This window comes from Plecotus auritus (assembly GCF_963455305.1).
Source record: "Plecotus auritus genome assembly, chromosome: 3".
Lineage (NCBI taxonomy): Eukaryota > Metazoa > Chordata > Mammalia > Chiroptera > Vespertilionidae > Plecotus > Plecotus auritus.
The window spans coordinates 96,406,264-96,427,242 of record NC_137772.1 but is presented as its reverse complement, the minus strand read 5'-3'; the positions used below and the strand labels follow the sequence as shown (position 1 = coordinate 96,427,242).

Here is a 20,979-nt window from a genome sequence, read left to right as displayed (position 1 = left end):
GTTTCTCAGAAAATGAGGCAGGTGTGGCCCCTTCTACCCGGGATCTCTGCTGTAGTCCTCAGAGGGACCCTGGAGGGATGCTTGTGGACTAACTGATCTCACGGGGAAAAGGTCTTGTTTATTAATTGTTGGCTTATCAACTTCTACCATTCATTCAATGCTCATCTCAAATCCCTCCTCCTTCACAGAGCTACCTCCAGTAGCACTGCCTCCCTGTATGGAACTCTTAAAGTAATTCTTGTCTGTATTACTCTTCTGGCCACTGCATATGTGACCTATTATTAACTGTCTTTTTAAGAGTATGTCTCCAACTGACTAGCTGTTCCTTGCAGGCAAAAGCATGTCTTATCCTGGTGTGTACACGCAGTGCCTGGCATGGGCCTTGTATGTATAATGCTCACTGCCAAGGGAGCCCTTCTGAGCAGATTTCACATAGCCTTGGTGCTCCTGTATGTTCACACAGGACCAAACATGGAAAGCTCCTAACGTGAGAGAGCATCCTACCTTAATAACCTTGTCAGTTCCCGAAGTCAGTAGCCATCCCCGGGTTGCATCGAAATGCACATGCACAATGTTGTGTTTACTGTCGTGGAAAGTGGCTGTGGGCGCTCGTCTGGAGGAAGCAAAGAACGTTTCCAAGAGTGAAAAGTCATGACATAGGAATGAAGGATATCTAGAGTGACATTAAACTCTAATTTTTAGCCAAATGGCTAAACGGCTCCACTGTTAGAAATGTTGCTCAGATCTACTGTTATTCCCTGGTAAAAAAGTTTTTTTTAAGTAAAGGATTCTGATATTCTCCAAAATGGGAAAGAGATTCAAAAGTCCCTTATAGATTACTTGTTGCTCTAATAGAGCCTATGAAAATCTCTGTGTTTTTGACAAATTAAAAAAAGAAAACAAAATACTTCAGTGCTTTGGCTAAGTCTTATATCAGGATTTGCTGGTAAAATAGTCTACCAAACACTGTTATCTGTTTTGCAGTTTTTTAATCTGTGCATATTTTTTAGTAAGAAGGTCTGTCAACTGCCCAGGCGCTCTGAAGGCACAAGAAGAGGCAGAGAAGTGATGTGGGAAAGGCAACAGGGACATGGAAGGAGACAGCTTTTCTCCAATGTTCCCGTGGGCTTTCTTAAGACGTTTGTTTTCTACTTTTAATCTATAACTAAATCTAAATAGATCTTCAGCATAATAAAAACGGTTACTTTAAAATATTTAGAATTAAAGATTTAGGTTTAATTTGCAGACCCTTAGATCCTCTAGATCTGTGTCTTTATCTATAAAATGAAGAATTAGGCTAGAGTATCTCTAAGATCACATGCAGCTCTCTAATTTAATGAGAACTCATATTCATTTCATCATGTATGATGAGTGGAAAATAATCAGTGAACAGAGGTACTTCTGGAAGGGCATTTTAATTTATATATGATACGGATAAATAATAATGGAAAACACATAAGTTAGGGTTATTTGTAAAAGAATACTTTATTGATTTGCCACGAATTCCCTTTAAATGCTCATTTACTCTGGTGCATTTTAAATGTTTCCATTTACATGCATCTTTTAAGACACCCATCTAGTACTTACATGATTTTACTATAAACAAGGGGTGGGGGCATTAGGCAGCCCTTTTCCTATGAAATTCTGCTGTAATTCACTAAAAGGCAAATTTGTTGCAGAGCACTCTGTTTACATTTGGGGCAGTGTTTAATTAGCCAACACTAAAGAGACAGCATAGATTTGTCCCACCTACTAAGCACAGACACAGCAACCTAAGGTCCTGGGTTTCTGGGCAAGACTGACCAGCAAATCTTAGTAGCTGGGCAACTGGTAGCATTTGTTTCTTAGGTAAAGTGGCTTAGCTCTTCCTGGAAAATGAAACCTGTAGAGCAAGCAGGTCAAACTCAAAAGCTAACAGGGGCCAAATAAACAAGGTTTAAATTTATGTGGGCCACAAAAAAACAAAAGCTTCAATTTTCATAGAAACGTAAGTTTATTTCGATAGAGACATGCTGAATACAAAGGGCTGAAATAAATGAGTAAACGTTAACATAAAATAATAGAACATTTTAATAAAAATTAATATTTTTTCTTGAACATTAACTTACCAGACATTGAGTAACTGCACAAATAAGCGTAACACAAATAAATCTATTTTTCTTGTTCTCCGAAAGTGAAATATTTCCTATTGTGCATGCCAAACAAGTCAGTACAAGACTAATGACATGGCAATCGGCTGCTAAAATATTCGCTGCTAGTATTAGTGGAGAGAAATGGTGCACCTGCACATAAGGCGTGTAAGGGAAATGAATGCAATACGATTATAGTAATCAGTCATTAGCGAACATTGTAGTTCGTTATTAATAATTATAACAGGATATTGTAAAAATTAAGTTACAAAATTTTTATTAAAATTCTTATATACCATTATATTGGCTGGGCTGCAAAAATATTCATTGTGGGCTGCATGCGGCCAAGAGGCCGCGAGTTTGACATGCTTGCTCTAGAGCCTAGGGCTGATTTGGCTCCTGTAGAAGATACCAGCTTGGGCTAGAAAGTGAATCCTGGACTCTGAACTCCTGAGCACTTCTCAAGGAAATGAGTATACAGAAGGCTCTGCTTGAAGAACACTTATTTGCAATGCACATACCCCGGGTTGAGAAGAGCACAGGGATACATTCTTTGTGTGTACTCTTCCCTCCCAAGTCAAAGAGAACACAATCTCTTGGTGGAAAGGTGGGCTTTGCCCACTTGCCAGGATCTACATTCTAAACCAGCAGGAACTAGGGCATCAGTAGTCACGACTGTGGTGCTGGGTGCAGCTCTCAGTTCACATTCTCTCTTTAACCTTGACAATTTTGCAGACTGCTGGAACTTACTCTTCATCTGTGATGGCCTCATGGCAGCTGTCACAGACCCTCACTTCAAACTCGAAGCCCATCAGGGGGATGGAGGAACGTTTGGAGCTGCACTTGCCACAGACAGCCTTCCCGCACTTGCGGCAGTGGTGCTGCAGAGAGAGAACCGAGACTTGTTAGGGCGGCCGTGCCTCAGCGTCTCGGGGTATGCTCAGCAGTGATCAATAGCATTTAGCTGAGGATGCTAAACAAGATGGCCCCCCCCCCGCCCCCGCCAAACTGAAAGGAACACACCAGTTGTGTTTATTCAGAATGAGGACTGCTGGGAAACATATCTGACTGCAAACCGCCCCTCTGCCTCCTTACCCCATTCTTGGTCCTCTCTGGTTATCATCACTATGATTTTTAGAGGAACCAGCCAGCAGTCTGGTTATCTTAAAGCTGAGTGTAATGAGGAAGTGCCATTTCCAGAGATTATGCTGCCTCATGAAGGAGAATTGGAATGAACCTGATTCAATCCATTGTCTATGCTCTAGTCACGCCTTATCTAGGTGAGCAATGAAATCAACTTTTGGTGTTTTAGGGAGGACCAAACCCAAGCATAGAATCAGACTGAAATATCATATTATAAGTAGATCCAAATAACTAAAACTAAGACATAAGAAGGACCAGTGAAATTATTAAGAATAAATAAATACCACTTCTATAATTGCATGGTTTGGTATCAATATGAGCTAAAGCATGATCCTTCTAACTTTAAGGTATATTTCAATAACCTTAACTACTTACTGGGGACAAATCTCTATAAAACTGAATCCAGTAGAAATGAGCTACAGCAGATAAAGGTAACAAATTAATGTGCACTCACAAAGAGACTCCATGATAATAATTTAAACCTATTTCTTATAAGATCACACTATTACATTTTGATGAAGCAGCCATATCACTCACCTGTCTTAGGCCAATTTTCCTACTGTCCCACATTTGCTTGAAGTTCCAGAAGAAAGGCTGATCACACTTTTGGCAGGAATCACTGTCCAACCATTCAGGGGTCTTGTCAAATAAAACACACAGCAGGTCACAGTGAGAAACAGTAACCTAGGGTTTCTTGATATAAGTTACATTGATGAAACAGAATCAGGATATGCTTATAAGAAACAGAAGCACAATTTCTCAATCATTTAAAAATATTTATCAACTAGAGGCTCGGTGCACGAAATTCATGCACGGGGGTGTGTGTCCCTCAGCCCAGCCTGCAACCTCTCCAATCTTGGACCCTTCTCACAATCCAGGACTGTTGGCTCCCAACTGCTCACCTGCCTGCCTTCCTGATAGCCCCTAACCGCTTCTGCCTGCCAGCCTGATAACCCCCTAACCACTCCCCTGCCAGCCTGATTGCCCCTAACTGTCCTCCCCTGCAGGCCTGGTCCCCCACAACTTCCCTCCCCTGCAGGCCTGGTCACCCCTAACTGCCCTCCCTTGCAGGCCTGGTCCCTCCCAACTACCCTCCCCTGCTGGCCTGATCGCCCACAACTGCCCTCCCTTTCAGGTCTGGACCCTCCCAACTGCCCTCCCCTGCTGGCCATCTTTTGGTGGCCATCTTGTGTCCACATCGGGACATCCATCTTGGACCACATAGGGGCAGCCATCTTGTGTGTTGGAGTGACGGTCAATTTGCATATTACTCTTTTATTAGATAGGATAGAGGCCTGGTGCACGGGTGGGGGCTGGCTGATTTGCCCTGAAGGGTGTCCTGGATCAGGGTGGGGGTTCCCTTGGGGCATGGAGTGGTCTGGGCAAGGGGCCTGTGGTGGTTTGCAGGCCAGCCACGCCCCCCGGTGACCCAAGCGGAGGCCCTGGTATCTAGGATTTATTTATCTTTTATAATTGAAACTTTGTGGCCTTGAGTGGAGGCCAGGGCAGGCCAGGAAGCTTGGCTTCCTCCATCACCAGGGAAACCCAAGTCTCCTGCTTGCTCCATGGCCGCTGCCATTTTTGTTGGGATTTATTTATCTTCTATAATTGAAACTTTGTAGCCTTGAGCAGAGGCCAGGGCAGGCCAGGAAGCTTGGCTTCCTCCATAGCCAGGGAAACCCAAGCCTCCTGCTCGCTCCATGGCCGCAGCCATCTTGGTTGGGTTAATTTGCATACTCACTCCTGATTGGCTGGTGGGCGTGGCTTGTGGGCGTAGCAGAGGTATGGTCAATTTTCATGTTTCTCTTTTATTAGTGTAGATGTCTACTATGTGTCAGGCCCTGGGATGTAGTGATGAATAAAAAGAATCTCATGGAGAAGCATCATGGTAGGCTAAACATGAAAGTATTATTAATAATGATTATTTAATAAGTATCAGTGCAAAGGCCTGAAAAGAAGCACAGAGTGCTGAGTGTTATGACCTAGGCAAAGTTCAGGGGTGTTCAGGGGGAGCTGGGGCTTTATCAGCAGTCTTGACAGCCACCTTGAGGATTCAGGACTATATCTCATTCTCTGACCGTATGCAATTATTTTTGCTTTGATTGTGTACAATTATGTAATTGCACATTACATGTACGCAGAGCTATCTGTGTTGGAGGGACAGAACCTGACCACAGTAGGTACTCAGAGATGCAACTTGTCCCTGTCCACTTGTGGCACAGTCCAACAGGGTTTGAAACTCTGCTCCTTGCCTCATGGGTCACACAATAGTCTGACTTCGTTCACTATTTTCCAGCCCCATCACGAATACTCTTATGTCAAACAGGTTTAAAAGTTGTGTTAAGTTTAAAGCTATTCTCTAGTAAATCTTCATAGATTAGGCTGGTAGTGACTTTGCATTTGCTTCTACAGTTCCATGTTCATCTCTGTAAATTCATCACCTGGCAGAGGCACTGATCTTTTTCCACATGTCACCAAACCCAAGGAACCTTGAAAAATAAACCCAATCCCATGGTTTCCCTAAAGTGAATTCCAGGGAACTCCCATTTGACTCTTAATGTAAAAGAGGCATGAGATCAAACAAGTTTGTGAAACGTGTAAACAACAGCCTGTTTCCTCTCTGAGATTCATAATAGACAGCAGCATAGTAAAGGCCTAGGAAGGTCTTTTTCTTTTTGAAACTGCTCTTTTTAAAAAATATATTTTTATTGATTTCAGAGAGGAAGGGAGAGGGAGAGAGAGATAGAAACATCAATGATGAGAGAGAATCATTGACTGGCCACTGCCTACACGCCCCACACTGGGGATTAAGCCCACAACCCAGGCATGTGCCCTTGACCGGGATCAAACCTGGAACCTTTCAGTCCACAGGCCGATGCTCTATCCACTGTGCCAAACTGGCTAGGGTGAAGGCCTTTTTCTATTGATGTAATCCTTTTCTAAGGAATACCTGTTTAAGGAACACCTTTAGGGATTTAGCCTATTCTCCTACCTTCAAGCAGAAATAAACCTAAAGCTATATATGTTCTCAAAAGAAAAGTAAAAGGGGGACATTTTAAGAGCTCTAATTCCTTTTTTTAAAGAATAGTTTATTCCTTCTAGAGAGAGAGGAAGGGGAGGGAGAGAGAGAAACATTGATGTAAGAGCCAAACATCGATCGGGCTGCCTCCTGCCCACTCCCCACCGGGGATTAAGTCCAAAACCCAGGCATGTGCTCTGACCAGGAATCAATTGTACCAGCAACCTCCTGGTGCACAGGACGACACCCAACCAACTGAGCCAAAACCGAAGAAAGTAGCCTTAAGTCGCTTTGTAATTTTCATGTCTTAGTCAATTTAAAGACATATTTAATAAAAATAATACAAAGGTTTTAGCTAGAGACATTTTACACCTAAAAGTCATACTTATGTTGTGATTTTTTTAGAACAGTTCTGATGCAGGAATATTTACAGAAAACGTTAACATACATACATCACTGCATCTTGTATAAGGAAGCATGCAAGGTTTAGGATGCATATCAAATGCATCACAGTGGTGTCTATGAATGAGGAGGAAGTTGGGAGTAAGTATCGGGGAAGGGAAAAAAATAAGTCACCATGTGATGTGTAGTATAATTCAATTCATTTTTTTGTTAAAAAACATCTTCCATATGTGTATATGTAGAGAAAAGGATAAGGAGGAATACTTGACTGTTAAGTGTGATATTTCCGGTTGGTGGTATCATGAGTAACTGCATTCTATTTGTTAGTGAGCACTCTGTAATTTTCTACAAAGTGTATTTTATATTACATAAACTTTGAAAAAATGATAAAGTTTTGAAAAAATGGATTTTATTAACCTATGGGATATCAACCCCAATGCGATCAGCCACTTGATGTCTTCATCGTCTGCCCCACTCCCCAGCCAGCCTTTTGTCTCTGTCAGCTTCCCCTGTGCATGCGCACCAATGCTCCACGTGCGATGGCTCATGTTCATTTGGTCTTTACTCTTGCTGTTTCTTGTCCTGGTCAGAGCACGTTCAGACTCGATCTTTTAAAACTATGTCCTTCCACACACCTTTCTCTGAGAACATCAGATGACAATAGTAACATCCCTTCCTAAATATCCAGAACTAATGCCCTACCTTACATCTACTGCAATTAATTCATTTGTACCATTTCATAGTTTTCTTAAGTTTTCTCTCACATGTCTTTTCTTTTAGAAAGCCTGCCAGTGCTGCAGGGCAGGGACTGCTTCATCAGTCTCAGACCTCCCTAGGTGAGCACTGCACAGCACTTGCCATACCAGGAAGGCGCTCCACAGATACATCTCGGGATTTCTGTTTATATGACACTTGCAAAAAAAATGGATGGAACCATCTCCACTGCTCATTTAGAGTTCTGAATCACTCAATAAGATTTAAAATAGTCAACAAGTACTGAATGCTCATAGATCTGGATGTCAAAAGGCATAATTTTAAGCAAGATGGCTCTAAGGACTGCCCACCAACCACCTGGTTTCATTATCTTCCTTTGGGCCTTTGTCCATCCTGGGCAGAGCCTGCCTGCTGCTCAGAATGAGTCACCCCTCACACCAAGATGTGCCTTGATGGTATTGGGATTCTTTTGAGCTAAAGGCACTTGAGACCCTGCAAGGCCAAAATAAACTTTTATCTGTCCCTTAAAGAATATCTATAGGGCAGGGCAAACTTCTAATTACTGAACATGCTCTTCTTACTGTCCTACAATGACCTTCCTTCCTTCTGAATCCCCAAGGTGATTCCTAGCTTAGAATATCATTATTACATCATTTTCCCTCTCTGTCTTTGAACCTCTCATGTATGAAAGTTCTCTGACTCTCTCATATATGTGGAGTTTCCATACATATGTATGTGTCACATTCGGTTATTTTATTTTGTTAATCTGTTCCACGTCTATTTGAACTTAGACCAACTGAAAGACCTTGGGGGTAGAGGAATGCTTCTTCCTCCCACAGTGCACTGAGGGAAAGAGCCCACTGGTCCTCTCCTCCCCAGGTCAGGCCAGTTAGGCCAGGGAAGAGGCCGGGCAGATGGCTGTGATTGTGCCTCACCTTCAGCAGCTTCCATGCAGAAGCACGCTCAAAGGGATAGCCTGGCCAGCATGGCTAGCACACAATGCATTGATTTCCATGCCTTTATACTGATGGAGCCAAAGGGTACTTTGAAAAGCAATATTCCATAATTCCCTACTTCCTAATAATAATGGTCATTTTAATTAGTTACTAATAGAACTCCTGTGGATTTACGGTTTCAGCAAATCAAGTTTTAATCTTCTGAAGCATTTAATTACTGACATTTAAAAGGCATTCAGGGGTGGGCAAACTTTTTGACTCGACGGCCACAATGGGTTCTTAAACTGGACCGGAGGGCTGGAACAAAAGCATGGATGGAGTGTTTGTGTGAACTAATATAAATTCAAAGTAAAGGAGCGGAGGGGAGAGCAAGAGAACCCTCCGCTCTTTCGGCTCCGCGGGCCGGATAGAACAGCCGAACGGGCCGGATCCGGCCCACGGGCCGTAGTTTGCCCACGGCTGCATTAGATTGTGGGTAACATTCTCTTGAAATGAGATTGGGTGAGGGCAGGGAAAGAAGTTGGGAAATTGCTTTTGTCTTTTTTTTAATATTTTATTGATTTTTTACAGAGAGGAAGGGAGAGGGATAGAGAGTTAGAAACATCGATGAGAGAGAAACATCGATCAGCTGCCTCCTGCACAGCTCCCACTGGGGATGTGCCCGCAACCAAGGTACATGCCCTTGACCGGAATCAAACCTGGGACCCTTCAGTCCGCAGGCCGACGCTCTATCCACTGAGCCAAGCCGGTTAGGGCACTTTTGTCTTTTTTTAAAGTGTTGCTTTTCTGAAACATAAAAAGCATACACTGCCAATGGGAAAGTTTACCCACCATCATTCTAGGGAAATGAGAACATATAGTTACCTTCAATGTACTTGTCAAAGGGGATATTCAGTAAACATATCAGTTGTTAAGACACTCAAAGGTGAAAAAGAAAGGTAAAACTTAGTAATATATGCTTAAAATGTCAAAGTATATATTTATATCTGGAGAACTACCTAGAAGATGACTCATAAAGAAGCATAAAATAATTATTTTAAATATTTCTATTAATAACTAAAGAATTTTACTTCATCAAATACTATTTCTCCCACACAAGTGATCATTTCTATCAATACATAAAATACACGAGTTTTCTGTTTTCATAGGGCACTTTATATCCAAGGATTAATCATCTGAAAATAGAAGGTTCCTTTTTCTCACCTGAAATTTTGTTGTGAATGTTGCAACACATTTAAAGTCTACACAGCTTACTGTCAGTCTAAATTCTTATGAGATATCCATCACTTATATGTTAAATGCCAATTTGTGAGAGGCAAAAAAATAGAAACTCCTTTTCTACCAAAATTTTTTTCCTCTAACATATCATGTCTTATTTCAAGGTTTAATTGTAAAAGAAATAAGAAATCAGCAGGAGGGCTGGCTGAGCTGTATTTCAGCATAGCCAAGAATGGCAGAGCCCAGCCCAGCAGCCGTGCACCTACCTCCTGCCTCTCCACATCCATGTTCCAGATGACTATGCCACCGTCACTGCCACATGAGATGAGCTGCCGCGTGTGCTGCGCATAGGAGAGGGCCTGGATTTTGTCACTATGAAAGAAAACAGGAGTTAGCCTCAGTGCAGGAGAGCAAGTGAAAGCCCAGAGGGAAGGAAGCTCAGCAGTCAGGGAATGAGCACACTCACTGCTGAGCCCCAAATGCAGACCTTAGAAATGGGATGGAAGCGTCAATATGCCCTGTGGGGAGGGTACTCAAGGCTTAAAAGTCAAAATGCTTATTTAAGATCCTGAGGCCAGCCAATCTTTGTTACATGGAAGGAGAAAAACTGATTGTTAAATTGGTTGTAACGTATTACTGGTTCTTTCCCTAAATGATTATATAAATAATTATGTGCATGTGTTCATGTTATACTTATTCAAGAGTCATGATTTCCTTTTTAAAAAGGTATCTTTTATATAACCAAAATATATAAGGAACTCATACAGCTTAACAAAAGAACACAAACAACCCATTAAAAATGGGCAAAGGACCTAAATAGACACTTCTCCAAAGTGGACATACAGCTAGCCAAGAGACACAGGAAAAAATGCTGAAAGTCACCCGTTGTCAGAGAGATGCAAATTAAAACCACAATGAGGTATCACCTCACACCTATCTGAATGGCTACCATCAACAAATCAACAAACAAGTGCTGGTGAGTCTATGGAGTAAAGGGAATCCTAGTACACTGCTGGTGGGAATGCAGACTGGTGCAGCCACTATGAAAAGCAGTATGGAGTTTCCTCAAACAATTAAATATAGAACTGCCATTTGACCTAGTGATCCCACTTCTAGGAATATATCCTAAGAAATTTGAAACACAAATCAGAAAGAATATATGCACCCATATGCTCATAGCAGCACAATTCACAGTAGCTAAGATCTAGAAATAACCCAAATGCCCATCAGTAGATGAGTGGATAAAAAAGCTGTGGTACATTTATACCAGGGAATACTATGCAGTTATAAAAAAAACAAAGGATCTCTTACCCTTTGAGACAGTATGGAGGGAACTGGAGAGTATTATGCTAAGTGAAATAAGCCAGTCAGGGAAATACAAGTATCACATGATCTCACTCATAGGTGGAAACCTAACGAACAAAATAAACGAATGAACAAAATATATTCAGAGACATAGAAGCATAGAACAGACTGCAGAATCTCAGAGGGAAGGCAGGGGAAGGTAGATGGGTGGGAAGTGACCAACCAAAGAACTTGTATGCATATATGCAAAACCCATAGACACACACAATAGGGTGGTGAACACCTGGGGGGAGGAGCTGGCTAGAAGGGGCCAATGGGGGATAAAGGGGACATATGTAATACTTTCAACAATAAATATTTAATTTAAAAAAAGGTATTTTTAAAAAGTTTTGGAGATTTAACCCAACAGAGCCAGAAGAACCGTGTTGTCTGGGGTGAGCAGCACGCCACGGGTGGCTTTCACAAGCAAGCCATTTCTTGGCTCCCAGAGTGAATCCTCAGCAGCATTAGACTTGAGCTACACTGACTCTATTTCTCTAGTTCTTATTCCCTCTTTACTGACTTGTGTTTATTTTTCTTTCTAGTCCATGCATGGCTGACAAATCATTCCCTCTTGGTGGCAGCCATGATGGAGAATTCAGTTTTTGGTCTGACAAGCTGATGATAACTAACAAAAAATTCTAGAGATATAATTTTTGTTGGGTGGGAGAGAGCAGGGAATCTGAGTTCCTGGTCATTTTTGTTTGAATATTGTTCTATTTTGAGTTCAAATCAATTAAGAATTCTGTGCCCCCTGGGAAGAAGAGCAGCACTTTGAAATATGGACTGGTGATGTTTTGTGTTTACTTTTGACCTGTGGCTGAAGCTGTAGAATTGAAGCTATTAAGCTCTATGTGTTTGTGCCTACAATTCAGAAAAGTCTTTATCTTTTAAATCTATATATATATAAGCCTAAGCGACCATCTGACCGTCCAGTAGCTATGATGTGCAATGACCACCAGGGGCAGATGCTCAATGCACAGGTGGAAACATGGAACAGACTGATGAATCTCAGAGGGAAGGGGGGAGGGTGGGAAGAGATTAACCAAAGATCTTATATGCATACTAGAGGCCCGGTGCACAGATTCGTGCACTGATGGGGTCCCTTGGGATCGGGCCAAAACTGGCTCTCTCTCCAACATCTTCCGCAGGGTCCCGGATTGCAAGAGGGCACACAGGCCAGGCTGAGGGACCCCACCAGTGCACGAATCTGTGCACCAGGCCTCTAGTTAATATATATTTTTATTGATTTCAGGGAGGAAGGAAGAGGAAGAGAAAGACAGAAACATCAATGATGACAGAGAATCATTGATTGGCTGCCTCCTACATGCCCTCACTGGGGTTTGAGCCCACAACCTAGGCATATGCCCTGACTGGGAATTGAACCCTTCATAGGTCGAAGCTCAACCACTAAGCCACACAAGCCGGCAAGGCTTTTATCTTTTGTAGTATATGGAACATTTTCCTATTCCCAGAGCATATCAATAAATTAGATTATAGCACATTTTAAATTATAAAATGTGTTCTGTTTGGTTAATAAAGATAACAAGTACTTACAAATGGAATATTCCTATATTTCACAAAAAATAAGAAAATTGAACCCCTACAACTTTAAATTTACTAGACTTAAAAATAAATATTATTTTACAGAAAATGTTATTTAACTCAATAAAAATTTTAGAATCCAAGTTCACGAAATTAAGGTAACTCTTTGGCAAATGAGACTAGTATGATAAGTTTTAAACACAACTGTCTTTCTCTGATTTATCAGTGTTAAGTATAATTTAATTGTACATTTTATTTTATTTGGGTTGATTTCTCTTAAATTTATATAGCATAATGGGCCAAATAAGCTAATATTATGCTTGTATGTTTAAATTATAAAAAATATACATTTGTGTTCAATTAAATATAAAACTTTTTCTGATAAACTTTTTATATAAATAGCAATTATGTTTCATAGCATATCAACTTAGAGATAATTCCAAGATCTTTAAGTAACTTAAAAAAGACTAATAACTTGAGCTAACCACTAATAATCATTGGACACCAACCTAGTTAGATAATTTCCAAGTTAGAATACTGAAACTTTGATTACAAAGCATATTAAGTTTATATGTATTTGCTTCTTATTTTTCTACAGACAGGCTACGTGAGTCATGTCAATGAATGGATTCATTTTTGCCACTTTAAGGGGATGAAAAGTGATGTGTGTGCTGCAATAGAAATTTGTTATATGTGTTTGTGAGCTTTGTTAGTCTGCTAAAATGCCTGCATATGATAGACAGTTCTTAATTACCTACATCCTCCTGAGGAAATACAGGTTAGTTCTTTGGTTAATTCTTATAATTAAAATGGGTTGTGGAGACTGCCAGTTTCAAATAAAAAAAATACAATAGTATATACACTTTATTTTTGGTGGTGATTAGGTGAGGAATTTTTATTCTACATTTTTAAAATGTTTTTTAGTAGCTTTATTAAGAAATGCATGACATACTATAAGCTGCACATACATGAAATGTACAACTGATCCATGAAACTGTCACCACAAGCAGGATTATGATTTATCACCCCAGAGGTATACTTTTGTCCTTTTGTAATCTCTCCCACCCAAATCTCCCCAGCCCTCCCCCAGGCAAACATTGTCACTACAGATTAGCTTGCATTATCTAGAGTTTTACAAAAATAGAATAATATAGTATGGGCTTTTAAAAAATGCTTGGTTTCTTTTACTCAGTGTAATTACTTTAAGATTTATTTTTCTTGTTCGGTGTATCGACAGTTTTTTTGAGTTGTATTTTATTCATTATTTATCCATTCTTCAATTGATGGATATTTCAGCTGTTTCCAGGTTGAAGTGATTACAAAAAACAAAACCATGTTCTTTGGAGTACAAGTCTTTGAATGGACAGATACCAAGTACATAGGATGGTTCCAGAATGGCTGGATTACATGGCAGATGCATTTAATTTTTAAGTGACTGCTAAACTGTTCTCCAAAGTGGTGTACTGTTTCTATGCCCACCAACAGTGCAAGTTCTTATTCCTCCAAAGCCTCATCAAAATTTGGTATGATCAGACTTTTAAATTTTAACCATATAACATATGGATAGCAGCGTCAGATTGTAGTTTTAATTTGTACTTTCATAATAACTAATGATGTTGAACATCTTGTCATGTGTTTATTTGCATATTTACTTTCTGAAAGAAAAAGAGTAGCTTTGTCTTAAAGCAGTGGTTGTCACATTTTTTGGTACAGGACCTTTTGACACTCTTAAAACTTAATTTGAGGGCTCCAAGAGCTGTTTAAGTGAGTGATAACTATCAATATTTATTGCATTTGAAATAAAAACCAAGAAATTAAAAAACATTGATTCATTTGAAAATAGCAATGATGAATCCATTTCATTTTAACATAAATAACATATATTTTATGAAAAATAACTATTTCCCAAAACAAAATACTTTGATGACAAAAACTGCTTAACATTTTTACAGGTCTTTGTAATGTCTGGCTGAACAGGAGAGAGCCGGATGCTCATCGTTCTGCATTTGTTATGATGTCCTCATCGTGCAGCCTCTGGAGAATTCCCGTGCATATTTTTGAGAGCGTATGGAGAAAAAAGGCAATTCCAAAGTAAAGTACAAATTTGTTCCAGAATATGAAAGAAAAAAAAGGGACAAAACTTGGAAAGTGAATTTTATTTGCTTTGCTTTGGAATACTTGAGCCTGAAAAAAAGCTTATAAAATACATTAAAATTTTGGCATAGTTTTGATGGCTTATTCTCTTGGTTTGCTGATTAATGCCTTTGACTACAATGCAAAAAGGTGTTCTCCACCCTTCTATGGAATCAGCCTAGCTAGTAGATATTCTGTCTCAGCAAAATTATTTTCAGAGCTATATGTTGACTTGATTAGTTCTTGAATATTTAAAGAAAAAAGGGGGCTGTCACTTGTGAAAAGAGTTAAGATTTTTGTTATTATTCATTACAAATGTTTTATTGTTACTTTAATTATTTAGATAACTAAGTATTGTTTTTTAGGCACCTGCACTCCTATCTTAACCACTTCTTTTGTTTTTGCCTTCTCAATTAAGCCCTATATTTAAAATTTTATAATACTTTTACACCTAAAACTTTGAGATTTCCTGGAAAGGAGCTGGAAAATCATAAAGATTTGTTCCTTTGCTTTATAAAACAGGAGATGCTATAAATAACTGCATTTGTTTGCAATGTTACTATTTTAAGAGTTGCATGGGAAGAGTTATCAGATCAGAAGAAATGCTCAGTCTTCCTTAGGCTAGGTCAGTATAGGTAAAATGCTATTAATTCTACACAAGTATTTCTGAAATTGTGTATTTTATGGGAAGGCCCTAGAGATTTATGAATGCTCTCATTGCCTATAATATGTTTTTACCTTCAGGGGAAATACTGACCAAAACTATCAGGAAATAGTTATGTAGGTATCATAATAAAGAATTTTACTCTTCTCCATTCTTATATTGTCACAGTAAAAAAATCAACCATTACATTTCTATAATCTATAGATAAACTTCGTATTACTCTGATGCTTGCCTAAAGGCTTTGCTATGAGTGACAGGGCAGAAAGGGGAATCTCAGAGTTCTGTAGAAAAGGACTATACATACCAGGTATTTAAAAAATACGAATATTTAAAAAATATAATAATATCTGATAGTTTAAAATACCTGACATTTTTTAATACATTGCTGAGATAATTTTTAATATGTGCAAGTGGACTGAATCAGGATTTCCTTGGATTTCTATATTCTTTTAAGTCTGCATGCAGATGTCTTCATGAATGTGGACTACTAAACCAAGAACTAGCAGAACAAGAACTAATTATAAAGGACTGAATGAACCAAAGTGGGAAATCTCACTATGTTTTCTGGAATACTGTTAATGTTTTAATGTTCTATTTTCTGGGTATGTAAGGATGCCTTTTCTTTTACTTTTTATGTTAGTTCTAACCTATAATTTAGTAAACTCTGCTTTTAGAAGCTAAATTAAAACATTTAAAAATTATATCCAGTTCTCAGTGAACTCCCAGAATTAAAAACTGTTATTGAGTGTCCTTAATTTCCATGGCAATACAGTTATTTCATAGGTTCAGTTAGAATCTATCTGCAGGATGTAATTGGGCAACCAAGCCCTTACCTAGAATATCATTAGAAAATGATGCTCATTGAATCAGATATGACTAGCCACTTTAAGAACTAATGGAGCCAAGCCTACAAAGTTCTCCCAGGAAACTGGCCTGGTACCTGGTTTTGCAGCATCCTGGCCTTACAGGTGGCAAAAAAAGCTACCAAGGCAGGCACCTAGCAAATGTGGGAAACCTCGAGGAATTCAACCAAGGTTATGCTTACTATAAGTGAAAGAAATATGGTGTAGAGTTTCTTTGGTTTGATTTCCTAGCCTTGGGGTAGAAAGCCCAATCCAAGATTCCTTATGAAAACTTCCAAAGAGAAGTTAATTTTGTAGGCTACTTAATAGTTGTTTAATACTGTATGACTGTATATTTGCAAAGCAAACCAAGAAGGCCCATATGGTAATTACCACTCTTACTTCACCAATGTAAATAATTAGGCCAAGCCTTATGAGACTGGCCCTTTTTTGTGATTAACAATAATCTTTGAGATTATTATGATTACAGAAGAGGAGGGGGAAAAACTGTCAGGTGGACTGTGACTTTGAAATGGGCAGAATGAAATTATTGGGTATCTGTTCAATGGAATATTAGGTGTTGTCTAGCACACCCTTCTGGGTTATCTGCTTTTAAAGGGGTCTGCACCTTTAACTGAACTATTTTATAACTCAGTAATTTATAGAAAACTGCTATTACTGCAAATGAATCTTGTCCAGTGAAGAGATACAACTAATCTCCATGCCCAAGCCTCCCAGGGCAGTAGTCAATTGTGATTCTACTTACAAATTTATTGCCACATTTTCCATTGCCTATGCATTTATCTACTCTTTGGATTTTCCTTGGAACTGGTTGTAACATCTTATTATTTCCTGTATTAATTAATGACTAATATAAAATCTTTGGCACATAGTCATTTAAAAAATCAATTGTTTTCTATCTGTCCTGGTTATTTTCTACATTTTAAAGTATGGAGTGCCACCATTCTGACACTCAGGTGCAAGAAGGAAAATCTATCTAGTTGAACAGACTCGTAATCCTATGATTTGAACTACATTTCATTTGTTAAGACATCTTGATTTGGTTGTAAAACCAAAATAAGCTCCAAAAGAAACTGTACTGCCACTCATAACTGGCAGCAACATTCAGCAACAAATACATTATTTATGGAACTCCAGTACTATTAACATTCCAACACAGAAGAGTGGAACACAGTGATGAATGCTGGATTCCAAGCTTTGCAACAAAGCTGCTCAGGGACTTCTTGATTTACTGATTCAAAATACAACCACCCTGCAGTTAAAAACAAGGTGAGAGAACACCCCCAGGTTCACAGATTAAGGGTTATAAAGAATAAACTATACCTTCTTCTTGCATTAATGGTTTCATCTGACATCATGGTAACATTTATACTAGAAAGCATTTCAAAACTGGTTATTATTTCATGGATGAGTGCTGCGATGCCAATGATCTTACATCTGCATAAAAACCCCACTTTCCACAGCCACCAGTATCTGCCATCACAAAGACTCTACTCGGTGGGATGGCTTCATTTCCTTTCTCACCAGCCCTAGAGGTAACATATATCTGATCAGGCCCAGCTACATAGTTTGGGGGGCCCGCTGCAAAATGAAAATACAGGGCCCCTTGTTAAAAATTTAAGAATTACAATACAGTGACAGGAGAGCATTAAAGTAAGTATGAGGGCCTTCTAAGAATGGGGCCTTGTGTGGCTACATAGGTTACAGAACCAATGAAGCTGGTCCTGTGTCTGAGGCTTCTTAAGCAAAAGGGAAAAGAAGCCATTATCCTCTTTACAGAAACAGATTTTCAGGCACTGGCTAACATCTGCCCAAATGTCAGGTTAGGCCCTCTTCCATCCCCTAATAGTATGGGGGACTTTGAGGATGCTTATAACAAAAGTCATACACATGGTAAGTGAGTAGGAAGAGAGAAACCTACGGCTGTGGTTGTGAGAATAGGAAGCAAATACAGAAGCCATGAGTGCCAAGGGTCATGGCTATGACCAAGCCTCAGGCAACCTGTAGATCCCAAGGAGGGACCCATCACAAGGGACCACACAGACTTTTTGTCTGTACTTTAAATCAAGTTACCATTAAATTAAATTGCCAAAAAGTCTTGGAAGCCTAGGAAAACATTGTTATAAGAAAAATTATGGTCCTAAAGTTGCTCATGGAATGATAGATATTATCTAAGAATAAAAAAGGATCTAAAAAGCCCTTGTGCCCTAGTTGGTTTGGCTCAGTGTATAGAGCACTGGCCTGTGGAGTGAATGGTCCCAGGTTTGATTCTGGTCAAGGGCACATGCCTGGTTGCAGGCTTGATCCCCAGTAGGGGGAGTGCAGGAGGCAGCCGATCAATGATTCTCTCTCATAATTGATGTTTCTATCTCTCTCTCTCCCTTTCTCTCTGAAATCAATAAAAATGTTTTTTTAAAAAGAGCCCTTGTACCATTATTGGATTTGACAAGGTGGGCATGGGGCAATAAATGTCCAGTTTTATGCTTCAATAATATCCAACTGTTAACTGACACTTGAAAAACATAACTGGCCCCTAAAAGTGGACCTTTTCCTTTGCCTTTCCCTCTCCAAAGCTAGCACATAATCATGTTCCCTTTGTTGCAGGGAACAAAAAATCAAAATGCTTGCAATGCAAAAAAAAATTTGTATAGAAGTATACTTTCCTAGCCTATTTCCCCCTTGGACTTGGAAACATTTTTGCTGTCATCAATCAGTTACTCTAGTGTTAAAGCTATCTCTGTTTTGATGGGGTGCTTACCCACAAAATCAAACTAGTTACCAAAATGTTGTATTTCTGCTGCTGAAGGATGGTATGAAGCTATAGAACTTGGGACAAAGCCATGTGAAGCTGTCCTTCACCCTATGCTTGGACATTTCCAGAAGGGGGAAGGCAGTCTCCCCACCATGAGGGATGGGAAGCTCTGGTACTATCTGCTCTCCCCAGTTCCCCAGCTGACCAATTCGGTCCCTGATTTGGAACTCTGACTACCACTAGTCACCATGGGGAAGGTAGGAAAATGAGTGAGTGCAGGACAGAAAAAAGGGCAGCCTCAGGCCCTAAGCAGAAACTCTTTGGCCTCTAAATTAGAAAAGAGAAAACATCATATGGCGGGGACCATGTGTTATTCAATCTTTATTTTTCTATCTCTGGTGCCTAGTGCAGTACTGAAAACAAAGAAGGTTCTGAATAGCTTCCTTAGTTCAAACTGCACTAAGGTTTGGGAGACTTAAGCTGCCACCGAGTCTTTGTAGATGGTAGCTCAGTATTCTTATCTAAAAAATGATATCTGGGGAGAGAAACCAAGATGGTGGCATAGGTAAATGCGGGTACTCGCTACCTCCCACAAGCATGTCAAAATTACAACTAAAATACAGAACAACCATCATCCAGAACCACCTGGAAGCTAGCTGAATGGAAGTCTTACAACTAGGTAAGTAAAGAAGAAAGCACACTGAGACTAGTAGGAGGGGCGGAGGCACAGAACGGGCTGGACCTAAGTGTGCCACTTTTTTAATCGGGAGGAAGATTGTCTCTGCAGAGGCCCCCTGTGAAGCGCAAGGGGTCCCAGCTCCATACCAGACCCCCAGTCCCAAAGCTAGGAAAAGAAGTCCCCATAACTATGGGCTGTAAAAACCAGCAGGGATTGGGGCTCAGTGACAAGGAGGCTGCTGTTTCTCTTAAAGGGCTGGTACACGAACTGAACTTACAAGGTTCCACTTCTTCTGAGCTCCAGCACCAGGGCGAGGCTCTTGGTGACCCAGACACATACAAAGAGGAACTGGATTGTCTGGCATCTGGGCAGGAACTCAGGGGCGGCTTTCTCCCAGATGCAGGTGCTTGCAGAGTCATTGTTCCTGTGCTGGGACCTCCCAGTAACAGGGCTGACTGGCAGCTACTTCTGTTTGCTCCACCCTGGTGATTCCCTGTGACCCTACCTTATCCAATTTGCAGCCCCACCCAATCTGTGTGCAGCAGCTTTTGCATATGAATGGCCTGTCCTTGCTCAAGCTTCAGACTTTGCTAAAATCTCTCAAACAAGCAACAGCTGGGCCAGGATGCCCCAGATCTATCAGTAAAAGGCCCAAGACCCGGCACTAGCAGCAGCCTGCCTTGCTTCAGAGCTGGGCTTCGCCTGGACACTTCTAAAACTGATACAAATATGACGAATCTGCAGATCTCTCTGTAGCTCCTGATGGGTGGCCTCAGGCAGTGGCTGACGTTGCACCTCCCTGGAGATCCAAGAGTCAGTGTACCCAGTGGTCAGTGTGAGACCATACCAGATTACAACTCTTTACATCCATAAGTGACACATCCAAGGGGCAGACTCAGTGAGCACCAAAGTGTCACTGACACAAGTCCTGCTCCATAGGGGTGTCTCCTCCACAGCAGCTCTCCCACTGTAGTCCCAGCTGGTCCCCACAGCAAATTGGCCTGGAGGCCAATTCCTCCTAAAGAGACACCAACAGCAATCAAGTCTCAACTACAACATGACTGTGCACACAGCCCACAAAGGGGCCCATCTAGAGTGCTCAGCTCAGGTGACTGGGGAGGCTAAGCCACTGGGCCCTATAGGACACCTGCTACACAAGGCCTCTCTACCAACACCATGAGATATAGCAGCTCTACCTGATACATAGAAACAAACACAGGGAAGCAGCCAAAATGCAGAGACAAAGAAACATGCCACAAATGAAAGAAATGGAAGCAAACTATTGGATACAGAATTCAAAACCATGGTTATAAGGCTACTCAAGGATCTTCATGAGACCTCCGAGGGACTTAGTGAGACTTCCAAGGATCTTAGTGAGAATGCCAAAGACACAAAAAAGGACCAGTCAGAAATTAAGC

At 40.4% G+C, this 20,979-nt stretch overlaps 1 protein-coding gene across 3 annotated transcripts in view; it reads right to left on the bottom strand.

The window, feature by feature from the left end:
- WDFY2 (WD repeat and FYVE domain containing 2) overlaps window positions 1-20,979 on the bottom strand; it is a 324,311-nt gene that overhangs the window by 6,641 nt on the left and 296,691 nt on the right. For all 3 annotated transcript variants that reach the window (XM_080662909.1, XM_080662908.1, XM_080662910.1), the window contains 4 exons: window positions 9,848-9,953; window positions 3,810-3,911; window positions 2,880-3,010; window positions 505-613 (listed from right to left, as the gene is read on the bottom strand). In XM_080662909.1, coding sequence (XP_080519035.1) covers window positions 505-613; window positions 2,880-3,010; window positions 3,810-3,911; window positions 9,848-9,953 — 448 coding nt within the window. The remainder of the gene's footprint in view (window positions 1-504; window positions 614-2,879; window positions 3,011-3,809; window positions 3,912-9,847; window positions 9,954-20,979) is intronic.